This window comes from Dermacentor andersoni, chromosome 5 (genome assembly GCF_023375885.2).
Source record: "Dermacentor andersoni chromosome 5, qqDerAnde1_hic_scaffold, whole genome shotgun sequence".
NCBI classification, from domain to species: domain Eukaryota; kingdom Metazoa; phylum Arthropoda; class Arachnida; order Ixodida; family Ixodidae; genus Dermacentor; species Dermacentor andersoni.
Window position 1 is genome coordinate 201,604,065 of NC_092818.1, and position 25,867 is coordinate 201,629,931.

Sequence of the window (25,867 nt, forward strand, 5' to 3'; positions counted from 1 at the left end):
ACGGCGTTCGGAAGCCGCACGAGCGCCGTGACCGCGAAAGACCCGCGAATGCAAACAGGAGCAACGGTGTATTTTTACCGCAAGTTTGACGACGCATATCTCAAAACCCGTGCGATCTTTAGTTCTCAGTGGACATGCCTTGCAAACTCACCGGTTACAATTCGTAAATAGCAATATGCTCCGTAAAGTAACATCAATAAATTAATTAGTGGATTGTGCCTAATTATTCAATTATGCATTATAATTTATCGTGCAACTAATGTTTGCAGCTTCGAATAATTCAGATCAAGGACTACAACTATGCTACCTGCCACGGGCAATTTCACAATATTCTGTAAGGTCTAAAAAAGAAAAAGCCCTATATAAACGCATACTTCCTATGGAAGAGAGAGTGTCAATAATTGAACACACATAACAATTCGCATAACATAATAAAGTCGCATAACAAGTCGCATAACAATATAAAAGTAATATATGATTATGCTAAAGGAAATTACACTGCAATCAATAAAACACTTGAAAACTTCCTTGACGAATTTCTGGCTAACTTCAACGAAAGATCTGTGAATACCAATTGGCAACTTTTCAGAAACAAGCTTTGTGAATTGGTCGACTTGTATATTCCTCGAAAAACGCTTTTAACTAACTGCCACTATCCATGGTACAACCGCTCATTAAAACGTCTGGCAAACAAAAAAAGGAGGCTTTTCCGCAAAGCTAAGTCTTTTGGAAAGCGTGAGCACTGGTCAGCACTGAAAGAAACTGTTACCAGCTACAAGAAGTCTTTGAAGGAATCGAAGCACTACTACTTCAATGTGACGTTGCCAACGATTTTAACAAGTAATCCAAAAAAATTTTGGAGTAGTGTCAATAAACGAGACCAGTCACTCATATCTCTCGTTGACCCTCAGTCAAACCCTATTTCAAGCACTGATGTCGCTGAGATCCTTAACGAGACCTTTAGTGCAGCTTTTTCAAGTACTGTAACTGACATTACTAATGTTAGAGACTATGCATGTAACATGAGCTTTCCAATGGACCCTGTCAGGTTTAGTTTTGACGGAATTATCAACATAATTAACAAATTGAAAATCTCCTCTTCTTGTGGGCCTGATAACATTAACACCAAAATCCTGAAAAATACTAAAGTGTACTCCGCAATTTTTTTACTGAAGATATGTGAGCAATCGCTTGAAACAGGAGACATACCGAACGAATGGAAAGTGGCTAAAGTGATTCCACTCCATAAATCTGGCAACAGGCATTCACCCTTCAATTATCGTCCCATATCATTAAATTTCATTTCATGTAAAATTATGGAGCATATAATATTTTCTCAGTTATCTGGTTTTCTTGAATCATTTTCGTTTTTCACGCCTACACAACATGGTTTCAGGAGGCAGTTTTCCTGTGAAACAGAGTTATTATCTTTCAGCAACGAGATTTATTCCATTCTTGATGAAGGTTCAGAGGTCGACGTCATCTTCTTAGATTTTTGCAGGGCTTTCGATAAGGTATCCCATAGTCTACTGTTGTATAAACTTGCTCATCTTCATATCGACCCGTATGTTCTAGCATGGATTCGTTGTTTTTTATCTAATCGCTCGCAGTTTGTCCACGTTAATGGTCTTCAATCATCTTCAATGCCGGTTAGGTCTGGGGTACCACAAGGATCGGTACTCGGACCCTTGTTATTCCTTGTGTACATTAATGATCTGCCTAAAAATATAAAATCTTCTATCAAACTCTTTGCAGATGATTGCATACTATACCGTGAAATTAAAAACACTAATGATGTCCACTTATTGCAAGCAGATCTTACCTGCATTACTGACTGGTGTACTAAATGGAAAATGGTTTTAAACACATCAAAATGCAAATCCATGCGCTTTTCACGTCAAGGCGTCTCGTCACCAGCCTCTTATAGCATCAACAATGTTTCGTTAGCCCCGGTTACCTCGTATAAATACCTCGGTGTACATCTGACATCAAATTTATCCTGGAATCAACATATCTCCTACATTACTGGAAACGGGAACCGCATGCTCGGTTACATAAAAAGAAACTTTTCTAATGCGCCCATTTCAGTCAAACTCCTTCTTTATAAAACCCTGGTTCGTTCAAAGCTTGAATACGCCGCGTCGATATGGGACCCTCAAGCTAAGTCACTTATATCTGTGTTGGAAGCTGTTCAGAACCGTGCCGCTCGTTTTATCCTCCACAACTATGACCGCACATCAAGTGTCACACTAATGAAAAACACTTTGTCACTACCATTACTTTCATTACGCAGGAAAATTTCACGACTCTGTCTATTTTTTAAGATCTACAATCTGAATCCTGTTTTGAAAAACGCTTTGCTCCTTTCACCCGCCTATGTTTCATCGCGCATTGACCATCCACGCAAAGTGGGCGTTCCACTTTGTCACACTACCGCTCGCTTAACTTCTTTCATTCCAACTACGTCATCGGAGTGGAATCACTTGCCAGCAGATGTGGCACTCGCCGACGATCTCGAGCATTTTAAGAATAAGTTAAGTGTCTACATTTCTTCTTCATGACATGCGTGCCTTTCGTTTTGTGGTCCCTCACGAACTCTGTGTTGCTGATTTCTAGTTCGCGTTGTTAGTTCTTGTTTTCTTTTCTCGTGTTTTTTTAGTTTTCCATGGATGTGCACAATTGCTGAAATTTGTAAACCTCAGTGCAGTGAGCTATGTAATGCTATGTATGCAATGCTATGCTATAATGCAATGATATGTAATGCTGTGACCCATGAATGTATTTACATTTCTTGTTATTTGTGTTATTGTATGTCTTGTTCCACTCCCCTCAATAATGCCCCCAGTGCCATGAGGGTATCTGAAATAAATAAATAAATAAACAAGGGTATCACCGGATAGTTAAAACAAAACATTCGGTGTGGACTTAGCGGGTAAATGCGAGATAACTGCGTTAAGCATTATGTCGCGTCTCTTTGACATCCCTCACCCGTGATTTAAACCACGTTCACCACACTTCAAATTGTTGTTCAGGAGATCACTCGACACACGTCCTGCCTCTGCGCCTTCGAAGAGCGAAGTGCAACTGACGGTGGTCTGGAGCAGACCACCGTCGCTGCGTGTCTCCTCATATATATATATATATATATATATATATATATATATATGGTAATTGACACGGGGACTTGTTTATCTTCTACGGGTGAGCGCTTTTCACACTGAGAGATCGTCTGACGCATTGGCGCACTCGACTATGAGGTCGTGCCAGATCGTCTTTCGCTACCACGGCGGCGCCCCCCCCCATCCCCCCCCCCGCTCACCACCTGAAATAGTCCAAGTCGTGCGACTTAAGCCGTTCTACTAGCGCTAATGAACTTTGAAACTTTGCATAGCTGAACTTCGGACTCTTTGGGGGACTGTGTTACCTTGGACTCTGTTTCTGCGTTGTTTTGTTACTGTTGTTTCATAAGTGTCCTTTTGCGTTTCGCTCACTTGTTATGTTCGTGGCATCGGGACGATGCTTTTTGAGAGGGGGGCATTGACACGTGAACTTGTTTATCTTTTACTGGCGAGCGCTTTTCACCGTCTAACAAATGTTATCGCTCAGCGCGGGATGCGCCCACATGTATGGGAAGTTTCTCGAATGCTATCGATGGTTCTGTTGTCGCCAAGCCTTGTGTAATCCGATTTCATGTATGCGCGACGCGAATGGTGTAGAGCTTTCTGGAAGACACGCGGGCACCAGCGATTACTCTGGAACCTTCGATGTAAAGCCGACGCGCTTCATCCGCGGACGAGATTTTCGACGATCGCCGACTGGTGTTCGGCGCTATCGTTGTGCTTTGAGTGCAAGTTGCTTTCGTGGGCACAGGTTCGCCCAATAAAACGCAAGTTTCGCCATTCACAGTTTTGCTGCTTTCTTCACCGTCATGACCACGTGACAATATGACCCTATAAAGCCGGCAGACAATGAAGCCAAGGCTTCATTTACATGGCGTTGTGTGGCAATGATGAAAAAAAAATTGAGTCCTCAGTTTCCCTGAGGGGCTCCACCGGCTCCTGTGGGCTTCCATATATATATATATATATGTTACGGGACCGGCTTCGCGCACTTGGCGTACTTTTTTTACACTCCCTGACGCGAACGCGTTAAAACGCTGCTCGCAACATACGTACTTGTCGATGGGTCGCGCATGGTCCTCCTGCCGCTGGACGAAACGCGCTGTCAACTTGAGTCCAGCTGTGCCAGAGGGGGAGCGAACGCTGCAGCGCTCGTGCACACCACTCCTTCGCAATCGAGTCGCGCACTCAGCACCGCCGCGCAGAGGCCGCAGCTTTCGCGAACATCTTCGCGCCGTCTGATCGCGACGCACGAGGAGTGCCGGCGGCCAGCCGCGCGCCTTCGACGATGCGACTCCGGCGATAAAAACACGCCATCTGTCAGGTGCCACACAAACTGCGACGCAGATGCAAGCGCGCGCGCGGACACCAAAACGAGAAAGAAACACAACGATGATTTCTCTTAAAAGGACACTAAAGTGAAACAATAAATTAGTTTAGACTAATGAAGCATTGTTTGAGAACCCTGCAGGCAGTCATTTCAAAAAAATAGTTTGATTATTAGATGAGAAAATGAAGGTCAAAGTATCAGCATTTGAATTTCGTGCCGAAACCCCAGCGCCGGTACGTCAGCGTGACGTCAGGGATTCCAAAGTATGTTTTCGCATTTGGGCCGCGTTGGCTGAATAAAGGTTCCCGAAACTTGCCATGTTTAATATTTGGGTTCTTTAGAACACAATGTAGTCAATCTGTACCGCTATAGATAATTAGTAGGCCCTAGAAGATGCAATCAAAATCCAAGACGTCACAGCCCCCAGGTGCGGGAACTTAAGTAGGCGTCGCCAGCCGTATGTCGTTCTTGCGCTTTTACTGGCTTACCAAACGTCTTATCGTTGTAAGAATGGTGTTTTTGGTGTTGTAGAACGGTAATTTACTGATGCAGAAGAAATCATTTTTCACTTTAGTGTCCCTTTAAAACCCCTTAAACTCCGTAAAGTAGCGACACTCTCCTCCTCCGCCTTCACTCCTCCTCGTTTCTACTCTCTTTCACGCTCCCTCCTCGACCGTGGCGCCGCCTACACTGCTCGAGCGTAGCAACGGCGCCAATATGCGCTCCTCGCCACTCCGTAGACGCTTCTCGAGCAAAAATGGCGCTGATGCAGGGTGCGAGGGCCTACAGGATGCTGTTAGGCCTATAGCGACGCGGCGTCGGCCTAGCCAGAGCGCGCGAGGAGGAGGCGGCATTCTTCAAAGCGTGGCAGCACTTTACGATGTTTAAGGGGCTTTAGTTTCTCTCTTCTCGTGACGAACTGGTGTCATTACGGGCTCTTCCGCTTCGATGCAGTTACCATTTTGTTTGCTAAGACTCGCTTCCTTATAGTATCACGTACTTGCGCGGCCTTGCTGCATTCGATACATGCGTAAATAAGTAAATCAAGCTGTTGCAACAGTCACAGAAATAAAAGAAGACGTTCAGCTTTTCGGCGGTACGCCTCAGTAATGCCAAAAATACCCGAGAGACATAGTATCGGCCCACCTTCGAAGGGAAAGTCCGCGCGATTGTCGTCCCGCCACATTTTCACCTGCAATCCATCGCGTGGATTGGCCGTGCGATTTCAGTGGGCCACTAGAGCCGCGAAGAGAGTTTAGTTTGCTCGCAACTTATACTTACAGCACCGAGCAGAAAGACTCCCGTCGTCCTCATTGGTGAGTAGAAATGATAGACGAACATGTAAAGAGAGAGAGAGAAACTTTATTGCTAGAAAGGTGGGTGGCCTCCTCAGTCCAGGTAGCCATGGCTCGCTGCCGCCGCACGAGCCCTGTTTACCAACCGTAGCTGGTTGTCAGGGTCTTGCGTCACCAGCAGAGCCTCCCACTGGTCTTCCGATTCTTCCTCTATATCCGCTTCTTCCTGCATGTTATCGCCTGGTGGTGATTATGACGGTGGTACTTCGCGGTTATTTCTGCACTCCAGCACCATATGCCGCAAGGTGTTGGGCGTGTCCGGCGGGCAGAACTTGCAATCTCGCCCGTAGGTGCCCGGATACATGGCGTGCAGCAGTGTTCCATGCGGGTAGGTCCCAGCCTGGAGCCTTCTCCAGGTTACCGCTTGCTCCCTACTCATCGTCTTATGCGCGGGCGGGTAGCGACGCCTCTGCTTCCTGTAGTGCGCCAGGACACCCGAGTACTTCTTGGATATCCGTTCGTCATCCTCGTCGCAGTCGTTGGTCCGTGTTCTCTGCGTGTCGGAGATGGCTCGGCATGCATGATCTCGAGCCGCGGCGTATGCCGCCTGGTTCCCCGCGAGAGACTCGTGTCCCGGCGTCCAGAGGATTTGTGCTGCTTCTATCTCGGCGTTGGTCAAGACCTGAAGTGCTGCCTTTCCGATCCTTCCGTTCACATACCTCCTGCATGCTTCTTGCGAGTCCGTCACCACGGTAACCAGGGTCTTCTTGCACGTTGCGATGGCCAGGGCTATGCCCAGCTCCTCCGCTGTGCTCGCGTCCTTGGCACGTATGGATGTGACTGTAAGTTGTTCGCCCTTCTCGTCGACCACGCTGATTGCATATCGGTCGTTTGTTCTGTACGCAGCTGCGTCCGTGTATCTCACATTTTCTTCTTTGTTGTTGGTGCATTCCAGTATGTGCTTGAGCACCTGTATTGTCGTCGCCATCGGCCATACCATGCTGAATACGCCGATTCTCGTCCGATCACAGAAGCTAAGCAGCATTGGGCTCGGTCAGTACTTGGGAGGGAGACCACCTGGGAACACCGAGTGCTGATGGCACCCTTCTCACCCGCCTTGGTTGCTCAGTGGCTATGGTGTTAGGCTGCTGAGCACAAGGTCGCGGGATCGAATCCCGGCCACAGCGGCCGCATTTCGATGGGGGCGAAATGCGAAAACACCCGTGTACTTAGATTTAGGTGCACGTTAAAGAACCCCAGGTGGTCGAAATCTCCGGAGTCCTCCACTACGGCGTGCCTCATAATCAGAAAGTGGTTTTGGCACGTAAAACCCTATAATTAAATTTTTTTTTGAATTGTCGCCTGTCTCCTTTCCTTGTCGTATACTCGGGATGCATGTTTCTGGGAATGGTACTTATGTGTAGCTTGTCTCTGATCTCGTGTGGGATATGCTGAGGTAGGTGCCTCTCATCCTCGACTTGGTAGCCGAGATCTTGGAGCAGGGCTCTCCCCGTTTTTCTTAGCTTGTCTCTCCAGTTGGTTGACGTTGTGCGCTTCCACGAGCTCTTCCCACGTGTTGTGAACTCCCATTTTGAGTAGTTTCACTGTGGACGTGGAAGGGGACAGGCCCAACGCAATTTTGTAGGATTTTCTGATGAGGGCGTTTACGTTGTCTCGTTGACTGTTCTTCATGTCAACGTATGGGGTCCCGTAGGTGACAATGCTCGTGAGCAGCGCTTGTATTATTCTCGTGCAGTCTTCCTCCTTGAGTCCGTGCCTTTTGCTTGTCACTCCTTTGATAAGGCGGGTTATTTGTTGCATTGTTCTCTGAATTTTTTCCGAGTCTGCTCCCCGGCCCCGTCCTTTTGAATCAGGAGTCCGAGGATGCGGAACGTCGTTACTTGCGGAATCATGCCTCCCACCTTTACTTCCGGGTCTGGTATATGCTGCGGTTGTCGGCCTCTTGTGCGCTTTCTTAGCACCAAGAGCTCTGACTTTTCTGGTGCGCACGTCAGTCCACATGCTTCCAGGTACTCCTCGTTGTGTCAACCGCTTCTTGCAGAGCGTCTTGCTGTTTACCTGTCGACCCTCCCGTAGTCCAGATGGTGACGCCGTCAGCATATATTGCGTGACCAATCCCTTCTATTTGCTTCAGTTCTTTGGGTAGCGAGCTCATCGCTAGATTGAATAGCATCGGTGAAATGACGGACCCTTGTGGCCTTCCCTTTCGCGATATGTCGAATTTCTCAGAGCGTAAGTTGCCTATCCCCACTGTGGCTGTCCGTTCCTTCAGAAAAGCTTTGATGTAATTATATATATATATATATATATATATATATATATATATATATATATATATATATATATATATATCTTACCGCAGTTACATACGTTGAGGTGTTGCAGTATGGCCTCGTGTGACACGTTGTCGAAAGCCCCTTTCACGTCAAGTGCGAGGATGGCTCTTGCTGTGCGTGTCCAGTTTGTCGATGACTTTTTCTTTGATCTGCAGTAACACGTCTTGCGTGGACAGGTGAGCTATAAATCCGAACATGGTGTTTGGGACGTGTCCGTTGTCTTCGATATGTTCGATCATGCGGTTGTGCACCATGTGTTCACAGAGTTTTCCAGCACACGAGGTGAGGGATATAGGTCGAAGGTTCTGCACGCTGATGGGCTTGTTCGGTTTAGGTATCATGGTTACCTCGGCATCTTTGCATTCCGGTGGTACTTTAGCATGTTCCCAGCACTCGTTGATGATTTTTAAGAGTGCGTCTACAGAGAGTCCGTCAAGGTTCCGGAGCGTCTTGTTGTTTATTCTGTCGTACCCCGGCGCCGTGTTGCGGGTGAGCTTGGTCAAGGCCCTCTCGATTTCTGCTTCTGTGAAGGGCCGATCCAGTTCTATATTTGGGTTGCCTCAATACTCGTCAAAGTGCGAATCTACAGTTATGTTCCGCTCTGTACCGAGGAACTTCTCCTTCACTTCTTTGATGATGTCTTCCTCTTTCCCCTGGTGGTTGTGTATAGGTCTCTGCACTTTCTGTTTTGCGGCGTTCTTGTTCTCCTTCTTTGATAGGAGAGTCTTGAGTACCGCCCAAGTGCGCTTGCTGCTTAAGGTCCCTTGAAGCTTGTTACATGTTTCGTGCCAGTTCTATTTTTCAAGTTGTTCAGAATACTCTTGTGTTTCCTTGGTCAGCTTGGAGATATGAATTTTGAGTTTCCGGTTGCATTTGTTACGCTGTCAGCGTTTCGCGAGTCCCCTCCGCGCCTCCCACAGGTGGAGTAAGGGGGGGGACGACCACGGGGGTGACTTGCGACAGCCGGATTGTCTTCGTATGCTTCTCTGCTCTTTCCACGACTCCTCTGATCCATATTTCTATGTCGTCTATCGGCGCATTAATGGCGCTCTCGTCTTTGCGAAAGGCCTGCCAGTCCGTGATCTTGGCGTTTCCGATCTTCATCGGGCTTTGTGGTGCGGGATGATCGTTTGCACTATATAATGGTCGCTACCCAGATTCTCGTCCATGCAGCTCCACTCATACTGTTTGAGTCCGTGTACGAATGTGAGGTCGGGGCTGGTGTTTCTAGATACACTGTTGCCGATGCGCGTGGGTGTGTGCGGGTCGTTGAGTAACGTGAGGAGGTGTTGTTGGGCTACGTTGTGTACATCTCCTTTTTTCTTTGAGGCCGCATATCCCCAGGCCACATGGGGAGCATTAAAATCACCAACGACTATCAGTCCGTTACCCTTGCTCAGCTTCTTCACTTCTCGCATTAGCTTGTCTAGATCCCTTACGTGGTCCTTTGGCGGGCTGTACACGTTTAACACAAAGAGGCTTTGCTGCTGTTTTTTCTCGGGTACGATTTCAACGAGGGTGTGTTCGGTGCGGTGTTGGATGTCGTGTCGTTGAGCGTTGATGGCCTTCTTGGTCAGGATGGCTGTCGTCGTCTTACCGTCGGTGACGTGAGTGAGGTAACCACTGACCTTGAAGTCTTCAGCTTCAGTTTCTTGTAAGGCTATAATGTCCGGGTTAAACTGCGTGCAGAATTGTACAAGGTTGCTTCTCTTACTTCGAATAGAATGACAGTTCCATTGCCAAATTTTGAGCCGTGGAGTCATCTTTCTCTTTAGTTAGCCTCGCCATCTTGTTCGCTTAGGGTCTGCATGATCTTGGCTTCTCTCGCACGGTACTTAGGCTTCTTGCGAGTATTATCTTTTTCTTCTAGCATGTGGATGCGTTGACTGAAACTTTCTCCCGATTGTGTCATTTTGTTCTGTAGGGCCTGAATCTGGTTGTCCATTTCGCCCTTGAGAGATTGGAACCCAGTTTGTATCATCTGGGTTACCATATTTTGCATAACCTGTGTTACCGTGGACATTGTGGTTTCAATCATGACGGTCACGCTGGCGTTGATGCGGTCTTCAAGTGTCTTGAGGTCGTTCTGGGTTATCACCGCTGGTTCGACAGTGTTGCTGGCTCTGGTTGTGTTGCTGAGGATGGTGGTGGTGGGGATGATCGTAAAGTTTGGGAGAGATATTAACGCAAAACACGAACAACAGCAGAATGCTTAAAAAATGAATAAAAAGCAAATGACAGAGATCGTAAAAAAATATAGAGATGAAAATGGATGCGCTTTCAGCAACAGTCTGGGGACATAAGCGACATTATAGACGTTATGCAGCAGGAGATGAGAAAGCTGCGGCAAAGACTGTTGGATTGGAAAAAGGTAACGCTAAGTGGTAGGGGGAACAAAGAAATAAAGCAAGTTATAGAAGAACGTAAGCAGGCGTCTAGGGGTCGTCGAGAAGCCAAAAAGTTGCAATTACTCGAAAAAACGCTCCTTATAGAAGTGCCGAGTGAACTCGTGCAAGAGAAAACTAAATGTGCGAGTGAACGTTGGGTGCACAACATTCCCGAAAGAGAGAAAGTGTAGTCCCACCTCAAACAGATACAACAGAGAAACCTGACAGATCAAAATTTTCGTAGAAAACGTTTACAGGGGAAAAAAAAATCTGAAGAAAATGTCCCCAACAACACCACCGCAAGACCCGATGAAATACCAATGCAGCTAATAATGCAGCTGGGTCCAAAGAGCAAGGCACTGCTGACTAATGCCATAGAGAAAGTGATTAAAAAGAAGGAAATGCCGTTCTGATGGCGTGAAAGCAGGATAAAAATTTACAAAAGCAAGGACGATCAGGATAAGACGAGCTCGTACAAGCCATTTACAGTAACGTCGGTGATATATAACATGGCCATGCAAGCCATGAAATTAGAGTTCACGAAGTGGGCAGAGAAAATATAAATTAACTAAGCGGGTTGCAGCCCTAACGAGCGGGCCAACTGCCTGGAGCGTGAATTGACGAACCGCGCCCGAGCTAACGGTCCGGCTCTCCCACTGGATTGCCCCTTCAAAGATCCTCTTACCACCTATCATGAAATTACGTCGCATTACAGACACAGCAGGAGGAAATTCCCTCCCCCCAGGCCGAAACTGAACAGGGTTCCGGCCGTCACGTTCAGGCTCTTAGAGACGAGATACCCCCAGAGCGCTTAGTTGTATACAGACCCCAACTTCCCACCGTCGTGCTCCAAATGCGGTCACGCATGCTGCTCCTTCGACCACATGCTCTGGCTGTGCCCGTACAATGCAGGCTCCGACCTTCCATACAAGTCCAAGTGAGACGCCTTGTTGAAGAACTCGGAGTTCACGCACAGGCCGTCCAGAGCATAGAGTTTCCTACAAAATTACTAGAGGGAACTCTGGCGCTGCAGTCGTTGTCCTACCATGGGAATGATGGGAAGTACATGGATTTGTCTGATCTTCGTGCTTGTGGATTCAGACGTTCTTGTGGCTTTGTATATTACGCTATATAAATATTATTGTCGTATATTTCGGCGCAATCTATAATCTTCGAAGTGCAGAAGACGCCGGGAACGCGTACAGTTTCTATTAATTGCAACGACTGAGCTTGTCCATGTGGCCAAATCGAAACGCGCCAAGCGTCTCAATTAAGGCACTGGCATGCCCGCGATAAATTCATAAGGGCGTTTCATTCGCTTGTCGATACGTGCGTCCGTGGCTTAATGGTTTCAACATCAGGCCTCTGTGCTAGAGTCCCTGTGTTCGAATCTTGCCGTCGGGCAATTTTAATGATGTTTATTTAATTATTTATTCCGCAGTATACTGTTGAAAATGACGAGTTAACAAAGTCACAATGCCAGTTGAAGCCAAAAGAACGAAGTTTAGGCAAATCCATGTACTTCCCATAATTCCCATGCTGGGACAACCGCTCCCATTGCAGCTCCCGTAGACACTAGCGCCAGAGTTCCCTCTAGTAATTTTTGTAGGAAACTCTATGGTCCAGAGGGCCCGCGACGCCAAGTCCTTCAGGACGCTCCAATAAAGTTCTTGCCACTGTCACTGGGTGAACTATATACAGAATGGGTCAGGCAAACGCTTAATGGATAACGTGTTTACACAAATTAATTGCACATAGAGACTTCAATGCTCAGCATAAACCTTCATGTATAGCATTCCTAGGTATTAAGGGAACCTACGACAGCGTACACTGTAAACGGAAATAACTCCGAGGTGGGAGTATAATGCTTGTCCTCTAGCGACCCCCCGGTTCGGAGTTTATTATGCTCCGTATGATCGGAGTAGAATTTTTACTCCGTGCGAGCGGAATATTTGCGTGGAATTATGGGAGTTTTCTTTTCTGTCTTTTCTTTATTTTTTGCTTTGCAATGGACGGAATTTTTTCGAGGTGCAACGGGAGTACAAAAAGAGGCATCGCGTGAGTTTGCGCGAACATCTTGACACACAGAGGCTCCTGGTCAAATTTCGAAATATGCACATGAGATCGCGTCAAATTCGACGAAACAAGTCAATGAAAGCACACATATCATGACATGCATAAACATTTCAGAAACGCCCAATGCAGAAACTTGAAAGACATCCCACGTACACGCGATAATGAAGAAGCAATGGTGCCAGTATACTTATTTATTTTATTTATTTATTTCATACTGCAGACCTAGAACAGGTCCAAGCAGGGTGGTTAAACACAACAATATTACAATGCATTATTCAATCAAGTAGGGTGGTAAGACACAACAGTAGTACAATGAGTCACTTGAAACACGCCACAGTATAGCCACGATACTGTGTGCCTCGAAACCGCCTATAGGGAGCTGCAGCTGTGCTGTTTTCAGAATTACGACTCACATACTCGTTCATACGAGATCTGCCTCTCTGAAATTAAGAGAATACCTTAATCAACACAAAACTGTTAATTGAGAATAGTGAGAGAAAATGTTAATGGCGTAATTTTTCAAAATTATCATGCCATTCTGTGAGTGCTGAAGCGACTTCGCACACTGCCGGCGTTCGCGGCCAAAAAGTAGTGCGTTAGTTACAGTAAGGAAGAAAAATGTAAGTGCGTGTGCTTCATAGCAAAATTAACTTTTTGCGATATAGTGGTAGCGTAGCAAGAAATTATTACGTGTGAGCATGACCCGCAGCAGCCAACGTAACACCGAAAAATGCGCAGTCATACATTTTATACACAGCACTATTTGCTCTGCGTCCACGCAATCTCTCTCGGTTCTGAAAAGGAGCTACATCGCTGATCTGTCGAGTGGATCCACAAACTCGGAGCCAGCAGGCATGCGTCTAAATCAGTGTCTCGGATAGAGCGTAATGTTAATGCAATATCGGAAGTAACGACGTGACCAAGACTTATATGCGCGATAAGAATTCGATTCACATCGCTCAATAAGAAGCTTTATTTACAGTAGGCATACTTATGTCCTACCGTTTTTCTTCGGGCGAGGATATCCGTACACAGATACATAAAAACAGTTGCTTGCATTCCGGTGTTTCTCACTGGCAACACAGCACCGCAACGAACTTGGGGTACGCCATTCATGTGCGACTAGCACGGACGTCGTCGCGCGAACAATGGCTGCTGTTGCCATTGCTACGCGGTTCTTTCAAACATTACACCGGACGTTGTCAGCATGTACCCAAAAGGGCATAAAAGTCGTATTTCAAGTACTGAAGAACACAAGCCAGGGTCACGCAGCACGAAAACACAGTCAGAACCTGAGCCGACATCACGATCCAGTGAGCAGCTTCGAGGTATACCTAAGCCTTTTTCCGCACTTGAAAACGTTGCTCTTGTATTCATCGTTGTCAGCAAAGTGATCAGAGCTAACGCACTTGAAGCTGAGATACAGTGAGCTTCGGGCATGCCTATAACACTTTCTGGAAGGAAATACGGGAAACAAATTGCCGAAACGCTGTTACGGGACGACACTTCACAGATGTAAACAAACCGTCAGCCATGAGCACTGTCGACTCCGCCGAACGCGCCCGGTCGCATGGCGTCCTTTGGCTTAGCAGTGCAACGCCGAAGCTTCTGTGCCACCACGTCGGGTTGTGCAGATCGAGCTACGGTAGGACAAATTATGAAAAACGAAATACCTTCGAGAAACTCTGATGGTGAATTCGCTTACTGCGCGAAAATTGCGAAAACGGACAGAGCTTGTTCATATGGAGTGTATATATAAAGACGTTTGTGGAATCAGTGGCGAGATACGCTTGAGCACCGCCCTTATAGTGGCAAGGTGCGTTCCTGCAAGCTGTATATCGTCTATCAGGAAATGTCGAGGAATTTATGGGGCTATAGATTAGAGCCAATCCACGAAATTAATTTGCTGTTCCCGCAATTTGACCGAACGACTGAGCGACAGCAGCTATCGAATGAGTGAGTGAGTGAAAAACTTTATCAGCTCTAGATTCGCTGGTCTTCTGCGGTCTTCAGATGGAATCGTCCATCTTTTAGCACAACGGTCGGTTGCCCTTAGTCCAGGGCTCCGCTGGATGCTGCTGCCAGTTGTGCTCGCCGAATCAGACCTTCTTGGTCGACCTGGCGATCGCTGGAGAGCACTCCCTCCCATTGCTCCGCACTCGGGTTTGGTATAACGGGTACCACGTCTATCCTCTGGCATGCCCACGTTATGTGGTACAGCGTGGGTGTTTCGTGGCACCAGGGGCATTTGTCATTGTATAGTGTGGGATAAATTTTGCTGAGTACGTGTAGGTTCGGGTACGAGCCCGTTTGTAGCTGCCTCCACGCGACAGAGTCCTCTCTGCTAAGGGAGTTGTGCGGTGGTGGATACCGCTTTCTGCAGCCCTTGTAGTAATTGATTATTGCCGAATAGTCTTGGGGTACAGGTTCGGTCTCCTCGAGGTCGCCTACGTTGGATGCTCGGTAATAAGTGTACCCTCGAGCTATCCTGTCCGCCTCTTGGTTCCCTGCCACTCCCGTGTGTCCCGGCGTCCATACAATCGTATGCCTAATTGGTTCTTCTTTTGTTTGTCGTTCTGTTATGTGGTCTCCGGAGCGGAGTATGCGGAGTGCTCCGTGCCCTATTCTGCCGCGTAGGTAGTTGCGGCACGCTGTTTGCGAGTCTGTAAGGATTGTTAGAGACCGTTTAGACCGATAGCCCTCCGCTGCCGCTAGAGCGACGGCCGCTTCTTCAGCTTCGACTATCGTACAGCCTTGTAGTGATGCGCTGGTGATCTCGCGTAGGTTCGAATCGATCACCGTTGCTACCGCGTTGCTGTTGCTCTGACCCGCTGCTCTGGCGTATGTGGCTGCGTCCACATATACCGTCGTTTCTTGGGGGGCTAGGGTCTTTTGTAGGTATTCAGCCCTCGTTTCTCTGCGTGCTTTGTGTAGGTTGGGATCCATGTTCCGGGGTATGGGTGCTACTTTTAGTGTGTTGCGATACTCATCCGGAATTGTTTCGGTCCTCTGCATCTCTTGAAGTTGATCGGCGCAGCCTAGTTTCTTCAGGAGCTCCCTGCCAGATGGGGTCTGCTGTAGTCTGCGTTGTTGGGAGACTAGTTGCGCCTCTTTCAATTCGTCGAAGGTGTTGTGTAGTCCTAAGGCTAGGAGCTTTTCGGTTGAGGTGTTCTGGGGAAGGTGGAGTGCGGTTTTGTAGGCTTTGCGTAGAATCGCGTCCGCCTGTTGTACCTCACTCTTGATGGGATTGTAGTATGGGAGGCTGTATGCCACTCGGCTGACGACCAAGCTTGTGACCAGCTTCAGTGTGTCCTCCTCTCGCATGCCGTGGCGTCTGTGTGAGATGCGCGTGATCATGCGGGCCACTTGTAGGGTGGATGCCTTGAGTAGGGCGAGGGTGTGGGTGCAGCGTTGGTTTGACTGTATCCACATCCCCAGGATTCTGATGAGCGTCCTTTCCGGTATCGGCTTCCCCTGGAGGTAGACGTTGAGCTTTAACTCGTCGCTGGTGGGGACTGTGCGGTTTTGCTTTCCTCTCCAAACTCTCAGGAGCTCGGACTTCTCAGTGGAGCAGGCTAGCCCTCTTGCCCTGACGTAGTCCTCTACGCAGGTGGCTGTCTCTTGTAACTTCTCTTCTTTCTGTCTGAGCGAGCCTGTGTTAACCCAGATGGTGATGTCGTCGGCATACATGGCATGGTGTATGTCGTCGATTTCATTTAATTGTTTTGCCAAGCCAATCATTGCTATGTTGAAAAGCGTGGGGGAGATGACCGACCCTTGAGGCGTCCCTTTGTTTGGAGTAAGGAACTTCTCTGATCGGAGCCCTCCGAGGCCAATCGTTGCCGTTCTGTTTGAAAGGAAGGCTTTGACGTAGCCGTAGACTCTCCTCCCGCAGTTCAGGTCGTTCATGCCCGTGAGGATAGCCTCGTGGCTTACATTGTCAAAAGCCCCCTTGATATCGAATGCCATTATTATATTCTCCCCGCTCCTGGGGACGTTCCCGAGTACTTCTTCTTTGATTTGAAGCAGTACGTCTTGGCGTAGTAGTTCTGCGGAAACCCGCAAGGTGGAGAGAAGTAATGAATAAAGGGAAAATCAGACATCCACCCGTTCGTAGCAATTGCTACAAAGGAAACCCATACGGGTTCCTCGAAACAAAAACCTCATAGTTGAAGAAAAATTCGTCCTGGTCCGGGACTCGAACCCGGGACCACCACCTTTCCGGGGCAGCCGCTCTACCATCTGAGCTAACCAGGCGGCTAGCAGATGGCAGGGCGAAGTCGAATTTGTCGACAACACACGAGGCAAAGTTATTAATGCAAAGGCATTACTTCTCTCCACCTTGCGGGTTTCCGCAGAACTACTACGTCAAACCTTGCCTTTGCCTCGTGTGTTGTCGACAAATTCGACTTCGCCCTGCCATCTGCTAGCCGCCTGGTTAGCTCAGATGGTAGAGCGGCTGCCCCGGAAAGGTGGTGGTCCCGGGTTCGAGTCCCGGACCAGGACGAATTTTTCTTCAACTATGAGGTTTTTGTTTCGAGAAACCCGTATGGGTTTCCTTTGTAGCAATTGCTACGAACGGGTGGATGTCTGATTTTCCCTTTATTCAGTACGTCTTGGGTGGATAATTTTGCTCTGAATCCAAACATGTTGTGGGATGAACCGTTTTCCGCGAAAATTATACTACAGTTATCTGTGTACATTCGAAGTGCCTAGAAAGATGCGTAACTACCTACCTATGACTTGCTATTGCGCGCTGTCACTTGAGCTTCTGAATGTTTGCGACCCATGGCGAAATCAGAATGTCAGTGCTTGTGCACGTAAGTCGCACAAGAGCTCTGTACATTCAGCTGGTGCGTACTTAACGCGAAAACATTGCATGGCTGATGAATCGGAAAATTCAGCGGCGTGGCCGACGACAGTCACGGGGTCACAGAGACAAACTGCGCTAGTGGCCGGTCTATATTTAGCGCCGCGCGTCGCGGCGCTGCCAGTCGGTGCGGCGAGTTCCGCCCCGATGGACGAACCTTCTCAGACGGTATAGCTGCGCCCGGCTGCTACCGCGTGGGCGCAGTGACTGCGCCTACGCAAGTATACTAACGAGGCACGTGATCCGAGAAATGATACAAGGCAACGTGAAATCCTTACCATTACGTTTCGTAACACTAGTCGTCACCGGGAAGACGTCGCAATGCTTGCGGATTCATCCACGTACCCAAGTGCTGTTGACTTCATTCTAATCGCGGCACCAAATATATAAATTTTCCAGCGCACATCTTTACTTTAGGTCTCACCATGTTGGGCCACACTTCCTGTTCAGGGGCTTCTTGCGTTGTTTGGCAGACGCCGCTCGAACAACAATGCGTTTCGAGTTGACGTCACGCAGGAGCCAGTTCTCCAGCACTCTCCGTATTTTGGAAGCGCACAGCGATTAGTTGATTAGTGGTTTTGATTACAACGTTCAATCTAGCTGCCTAAGCTTGCAAGTTCTGCGCCTGTGTGGTTGTCAGGGCGAGTTGATGAAGAACAGTATGACGCACTAAATTGCTTTAGATATAACAGCTTTCTCTCGGAACGCGCTTCCTCTCGAAAGAAAAAGCACCCGGAAGACATTTCGCTGCCATCGCACAGTGCTGCCACGCTATAGAGATAATTTTGACGCTGAAAATACTCATCGCCATTCATACCTGCCCATTTGACGGAAACGCGTAACCATCCATGGCTGCATTGTCCTCCTCGATTTGCAAGGTCCGTGAAGCGCACAGGTGCAGCACTAAACAGAATGGCGTGGACTGGTTCAGAGACTGCAGTCAAGTCAGCAAGACCGCCAGTATTCCCGCGGAAGATGAAAATGCTTTCATGATTACCGTTCACTGGGACCACCCACCCTCTTCGCTTGCCTTTGTTATTGCTTCGAAAAATATACTCGGAGATAGAGTGAGCACTCACCCGAGAAAAAATAAACAAATAAATGCCATGCTTGACGTACATATATATAGCCCACTACGGGCTCCTTGTTCGCCACAGGAAGCAATGCGCAATGGTTCGGCTACGCTTAATTGGATTACGCGCACTCTATGCGGCCCCTTATTAGAATGCAGGTTCTTTAGTTTCGAAGGCTGCATCTTTCGCCTGCTAGCATCCAAGTGGCCAGCTGCGTTGCTACGTTTTGCGCGGCCTGTAAGAGTTGGGGTCGGGCATGTAATAAGGGTTAGCTGGCCCATGCCGTCGTCCAACTCACCCACGCTTGGGACGTGGTTGTAGGGAGGAACTTGCTCTCATCGAGAACCAGGAGTACGGGATTTATTTAACATATTTACATTAAGACAGGAGATACATTTTGACAGTCCAGCATGACTGCCAAATGGGGCATGAAAAACGAAGTACGAAGCTCCAAGCACACGAGCACGCTAGCAGCCGACAAACTGCTGCTTAAAGGGAAGCTGAAGAGTCTGTCGAATTCAATAAGGCGCTCACATACGGATGCGGGAACCTTATAAACCATGCACGTAAAATTTTGGGCGGGATTTTTCACTTAGGAACGACGTAATCACCGGTTAAAACCGCGCTGTCGCTCCGCCCCCCGTCGAGCGCAGCGCGCTGCTGCTGACGCTGACGATGCGAGCGGAGACCGGAAACCGCGCCGTAGTGACGTCAGCACTGGTGTTCCGCTCCTTCGCAGTCTCCGCGACCGTGCCTGACCGCGCTTGTTTCTGCGTGCGTGCCGTCATAATCTGCCTTGCTCGAGCCTGCATTCCTTTGTTTTTGTGTATGTAGAGTGGTAGTCGACGTGCGCAGCATCAATTGAAGTGGTGGGCCGATCATGCCGGCGTTCTGCGCAGCCTACGGTTGCACGAACACCAGCGGCCGTGACGATGTTCCATTACTCCCCGCAAGACAAGAAGCTTGCAGCTAAGTGAGAGGCTGCTGTGAATCGAAAAAATTTCAAGCGCTGAAGAACAAGAGTGCCGTGCTCTAACCACTTCCATGACGACAATTACTACCAGAGTTTATCAATGAGGCGTGAATGAGTGAGAGTACGACTTTCTGCTAGCAGGCTTTCTAAACGCAGTGCGAAAAGGTCGGGGCAACGAATGCGCAAAGGCGGGACGGGTGCGGGCGGACGGATGATAACTGGTCTTGGAAGACCTTATGAATACACGAACTCGTCCAAACCTGGATTTTGATTTATTGCTAGCTCCCTTGTGTTAGCACGCTGAACGGAAGGTACATGTTCATCTCCCACCCTTGACGCAGGTTTGGTCGCAAACAGCCGTTAATTTTCTATTCGCACGTGTGTTGTGAAACAGCGAACATGCAGCTACCATAATGCAGTGCAAGTGTAAAGTTTTCATGTGTTTGAAAGCCGGCAAACGCCAGGACGCTGCGCTCCCACTCCCGCACAGAGAGAAAGCGGCTGTCTCAGGTAGCCGACGGAATTCACCGCCGGCTCCGGTTACGATTAGCGTGCGGATGGCGCGCTGATGAAGGCCACTACACGTGCTACAAGAGCCGGAAAACTTTTGCCGCATGTAAACCGTCTGTGTAGATTGCCGACAGCTTTGGGGCAGCGCACAAATGGCGACGATCGCATCCCTCCTTACGTTCCACGAGGAGGCATGCAGGAACATAACAGTACAGTTGTTTGCCCGGAAACGAACTCACTGGATCGCTGAATACAGCTTTGCAAAAAAACATACTTACCAAAGAACATTTCTAACACGAGGAGATGCTAACACTTCGCTTTCATTCGCGTCGAAAGTACTGCTTGCTACCAGCATCTTTCGCTTCTTGGAGAGGCCGGCTATGTATGCATGTAGGGAGCAACGCCAAACTCCTCAGAGAAACGCAAGCTCTCGAAATTTACCATTACCATCTCACCAAACCACAGCGCCAAACCACCTTGCACCGTGCTTCATGTGTGGCGGCAGCGGCCGGTCCGGACGATTGATTGATTGATTGAAAACTTTATTGTTCCACCGAGCTGGGGTGCCCGCCTGTTAACCTACACGTAGGTAGGGGTGGGGGGGGGGGGGGAGGACGAAGCAGTCCCCGCGCGTTGAGTCTTTACGGCCTCAACGGCCAGGCGGATTGCTCGACGCTGGTCGTCTTCAGCCTCGCTCTGGAGCAAGGCATCCCAGGCTTCTCTACTGTCGATGTTTTCCTTGGCCCCTGGGGAGCCAGCACACTCCCATATTATATGGTCTAGCGTACCTTTTTGCTTACAAATTTTGCAGAGGGCGTCGTTATAGTCCCTCGTCTGTGTTAAGTAGATCCAATGTGGTGATGTATAATTGTTTCCCTGGAGGCGTCGCCAAATGCGAGCGTCCTCCAGAGAGAGAGACCGATGCGGAGGCGGAAAGATTCTTCTTTGGGCTTTGTAGTGATCGACAATTTCCCTGTACGTGATCATGCTATCTTTTATCCCTGGAACTGGCTGCTCTAGAGTTGCCCGGTGGTAGAGTGCTCGGGCGAGCTCGTGAGCGGCTTCGTTGCCTGGGACTTCTTCATGGGCCGGTACCCAAATAAAAGTTATGTCCCTCCTGGGAGGGTTTTTGAGTAGAATGTGGAGGGCTTCTTCCGAGATTCTCCCTTTGTTAAAATTTCGGATAGCTAATTTGTTATCGCATAATATTACTCCCGCTTTTGTACCCGCACAAGCGAGCGCTACTGCAACCTCCTCTGCTGTACAGGCGTCCCTCGTGCACGTGGAGCACGCTATCTTAACTCACCCGTCGCCATCAACCACCGTCGATACCGCAGCCCCGTCTCTGCCGCAAGCGGCGTCCATGTACGCTACGTTATGCGCCGGTGTGTCTTTAAGTTTATTTACTAGAGCCTTAGCCCTGTGAGCTCTCCTCTCTTTGTTGTAGATAGGATGCATATTTTTAGGTAGGGGGGCGATTCGGAAGCGCTTACGCACGTCCAACGGAATGTCTTTCTTGTCAGTCGGGGCACCCCTGTCACATTGAATTCCTACCCATTCCATGATTTTTCTCCCTGTTTTAGACTGGCCTAATCTTTCCAACTGAGACACTCGTACTGCCTCAGTGAGTTCAACTAGCGTGTTGTGAACCCCCATTTTGAGGAGGAGGTCTGTCGAGGTCGAGTCTGGGAGCCCTAGGGCTCTCTTAACGCTCTTCCTAATGATCGCATCTATTTTATCCTTTTCTTCTCGTCTAAACACAAGACACGGTGTGGCATACGCTATACGGCTGGTAATGAAGGCTTGCATGAGTCTGAGGAGGCTGTTCTCTTCGAGGCCCCTGCCTTTGAGTGAAATTCTCCTAAAGATCCCCGTGACCTGCACCGCGTATCCTTCTAGCTTTTTGATTGTCGTGAGGTTGCATCCATTTCTCTGGATATACATGCCCAGAATTCTTATTTCCTCCGGATGAACACTGATGTTGACGTCACGAGGCGCCCGACCAATCACAGGCGGAAACGAGGCGCGCGAGCTGCCCGAGTCAGTTGCTGCACTTTTCGTCGAAATAAAACCTGTTTGCGCTTTCTTTCGCTCAATTTCTATGCGATATTCGGATTCGGAGGGTTGAAAACTATTACGTACAGCTCTTCACTCATTTTTTTCTGGAAAACTCTTCAGCTTCCCTTTAAAAACCCTCTGTCCTCCCTAGGTCCCTAGGTGAGGGAAAACTGCCGTCCAACTTTCGTCCGATCAGACCGTCCACAGTCGTTGGAGGCGTAGTCAACTCGCCTTTGAGGGGGAGGGTTCACACTCACATCTGCACTTTGGATTCACAGAACACACCGAGTAGACAGTTTGTCACGCTTGACCTCAGCTGGCGCCTCTTGATTCCAGAGCTGACTCCTCAGGTAGCCGCCGCGACTATTAGCAGACTGGGACGAATTCTGGGGCCCGTGAAAACGCAACGCAAACCACCCTTTTCCAGGAGTTCTCTTGCTCCAAGAAGACCGTGAAGGCGACAACGAACCAACTAACAATACACGGTCCGCCAAAAGTGGCTAACCTTGCTAGCGCCGTTGGGGGTGAGAAGGAGGCGCATTGTTGGCTTTCCAAAGCGACTCGTCGCAGCGGGCCGGGAAGGGTTCAAAGGTCGCTACCCCCGCAGGTCGATCGAAACAGCTGCAGCGGGTTGGGAAGGATTCGCAGATCAGTACCCCTGCAGGCCAATCGTAACAGCTCCTCCATGGCGCGGAAAATCTCGACTGGCCAGTGCTAATAACCGCTGGGCAGGAAGAGAATGGCTGGTGAGCAAGAATACGGCTTTGCTCTCCGCAACAACTGTGCCCTTGGAAAGCCTTAAACCATCTCACAACAACCGACACAAAAGAGTCGTTCCCGCAACAAAATGCCACTCAGTGTGCAAATGCCCGGAATCAGCTGTTAACCCACCAAGCTACCTATCAAAATTTTAATGTAAGCCGCTCCACTGGGAACCCAAAATGTTATGCCGCCAAAGCGAGCGTTCACGTTTCCCTTAAGTTTAACCAAACCCGACCGTCGCGCTGCACAAGAGCCGTTTACCCAGAACTAAACCGAAGGCTTTTAACCACCAATACCCGAACATAATTGAAGCAGCCTAACTTCACGAACAGCCTGTTCTTACCTTATCGCAGTGGCGTACTTATCACACGTACTGGTGCCACTCAAAAGTCTGGTCAACCCCACAGGTGCGCAATCACAATCGCGCTAGCTTTGTGGTCCCTATTCAGAACGCGTACTTGCGTCGTACGTAAACGTTTACTTTACGCTTACTCACGTTTCTTCCCCTGGTCCATACAGGACACGTAGCTTAAACGAACAACTAAACTTGGGTAACTTGCACCCTCCGCCCAGAACCCGTTAAAAAATGCATCTTCTAATAACTATTTCGACGCACGCTTACGAGAGAAGTCAGAACGCGGCCGCCCTAAACACACACGAGCTACCCAGTCTTAAACATTCTGCTTCCTTCCGTCCGCACAGGACACGCGCTAATGGAACTAAGAACGCTTATCAGTGCAAATTATGCACTTACTGAAAACCTACGCGTTTAACTTTAGAAAGTTCGAAAATACTCCTAAAAATAAAGAAGGTTAACTAATACTCACGCGCGTTACCACAGACCTCTCACCGATAACCTTGACGCTTCAGTTAACTCACAAGAAAAAAATGCTAATCTACTCATAAATTAACACCTCGCGAAACTAAGGGTTTACATAAAACGCATCTTTCAAATCTCGGAGCTTCTCAAACGAAAACATAAACAAAGCTCATACTTTACACATTGAAAGAAATTCGTCTCAAATCACGAAAATTTTCATATGCTCTAAAATAAAACAAAACAACACGTTTCACTTCTACGGTAGCTGTCTTGGTCTCCCGTTCCAAACGTTTACGACGGACTCATACTTTTGAGCCGCACTCGTGGTGGTCGCGGTTCGAAAGCTACTCTGGCTACCCAGAAATAACAAGAGTACCAACATCCTATCAAATCCTTCAAGACGTTGCAGTGTCTTGCCAATTTGCGTCCTGGCCCAGGCTTTCATCATGAACTCGACTGACCGCGTCACGACTACCTACCACCTCGTCTCGTCACCTTGCGCTCCTTCGCACTACATGCTGCACCCCGAAAAGAACGACGGAACGACAAGGAACATAGCTGCCCCGTGCCCTTTGTCCGCGTCCGCACAGAACACATTCTCGCTCTCTTTTTGACCGGTGGCTCGAACGTGCTTGATGCGCCAACGTCGTCAACGACGACAGCACCTTTCTTTTCCTCGCGCCCTGGGTTTTTGCATCTGTCGCCGTCTTTCGCTGCGCTACATTATTCACCGCATTCTTATCTTTACCGCACTTCTTTCTACCGTGCTTTTTCCTCGAACTCCCTTTCATGCCACCTTCTCGCGCCTCAAACTGGCCGGTACACATCTCGTCGGCCCGGATCTCTCTCCTACCCACACTGAGTGATTTTCATTTAAATCAACTCTCTTTTTGCCTCGACTGGCGGGCAGCTCAACCGACTCTGGAACAATGCAGCAGTCTTTACTCGAGCTATGCAACTCGCGCTCTTGCGAACTGCCCTCTACTGCGTTGCCCAGCTCACGCTGTGCATCGGCACACAGCTCGTCGGTCTCGATCGCTGTCTCACCCGCACAGTCCGAATGATTAATAACTAAATCATCCCTCTCTTGGCTACCTAGACTGGCGGACAGTTGCACCGATCCCTGAACAATGCAGTTGTCTTCCCTTCAGCTACGCAGCTCGCAATCCTGCGAACTGCCCTCAACTGCATCGTCCAGCTGGCATTTCACTTCGGCACGCAGATCTGACTTGACATGGGTGCTCGCATCTGTCGGGTCAGCAGTACTCTGTACTTCGTTAACGACCTCGTTAACATTACATGCGACGCACACGCGCGGTGACTGTGCCAATTCATTCACAGCTGGCCTAGCTGTCTCTACAGTGCTCTGTTGGCACAACACCTCGTGGCTCTCACTACGGCCTTTAACGGCCTCTGTTGCCACTAAGGCATCACTAGCAGTTAACCCCTTCCGTTTACCTATGAATGTTCTGCTAATCTCACAGGTACTACTCCTCTCGTCGGCATTTGAAGAAAATACGCTAGATACTTCATTCTTTTGCTCTGTATTACCTACAGAATTTTCAGGCAGCCATTGTCTTTGTGCGTTTAACTGCTGCGAATCTTGTATCTGTTTGTTTAATGCTGCCATTTCTTTTTCAAGCTCTTGCCGTTTTTGCTCACGTTTACTTTCGCGATCTTGACGTTCTCGCTCGCGCTCTTGGCGTTCTTGCCTAATTGATTCCTGTTCCTGTCTTTTGCTTAGAATTCGGTTACCTAGATGTTCGATGAATTTCAAATCATTACCACTTTGCAGAATGGTCTTACGAATTTCTGCTTCCGTCAAGTCCTCCTCTACGTCTACCTCGAGTTCTTCACACAACCACAACAGGCCAGCTCTCGTTATACACAATAGGACCATGGTCGCTACTTTAAGGTTTGGCTCTGCTGTCACACAATACTTGCAGCGATGCTTGCAGGTGGTCAATCCTAAGTCGCCTCCAACTTGATCGGGATACTGGTCAGTCACCATGTCCCAAAGTCCGTGAGATCTCCTTGCTTTCAATAGGTGAAGGGCCAATAGTGACGGCACACAAGAAGGAATACAGACAGGACAGCGCCTTCTCCTGTCTGTATTCCTTGTTGTGTGCCGTCACTATTGGCACTTCACCTATTGAAAGCTATGCACCAACTAGCCCCACAACGTGTTTTACTGCATCTCCTTGCTGTCTACAAGTTGTAGAACAATACTGCCGCTG

At 48.6% G+C, this 25,867-nt stretch overlaps 1 protein-coding gene and 1 pseudogene across 9 annotated transcripts in view; one reads left to right on the forward strand and one right to left on the reverse strand.

The window, feature by feature from the left end:
- Nucleotides 1–4,374, reverse strand: part of LOC126532264 (uncharacterized) — a 253,753-nt gene extending 249,379 nt beyond the window's left edge. For 5 of the 9 annotated variants that reach the window (XM_072288492.1, XM_072288496.1, XM_072288493.1 and 2 more), the window contains exon 1: nt 4,176–4,372. In XM_072288492.1, coding sequence (XP_072144593.1) covers nt 4,176–4,194 — 19 coding nt within the window. In that variant the 5' untranslated portion in view covers nt 4,195–4,372. Of the gene's footprint in view, nt 1–4,175 lie in introns of all 9 variants that reach the window. The other 4 variants (XM_072288494.1, XM_072288495.1, XM_072288490.1 and 1 more) reach the window with 2 other exon arrangements.
- A 2,353-nt stretch (nt 4,375–6,727) lies between these two features.
- On the forward strand, nt 6,728–6,846 carry LOC126532474 (5S ribosomal RNA; annotated as a pseudogene).
- Nucleotides 6,847–25,867: the final 19,021 nt, after the last annotated feature.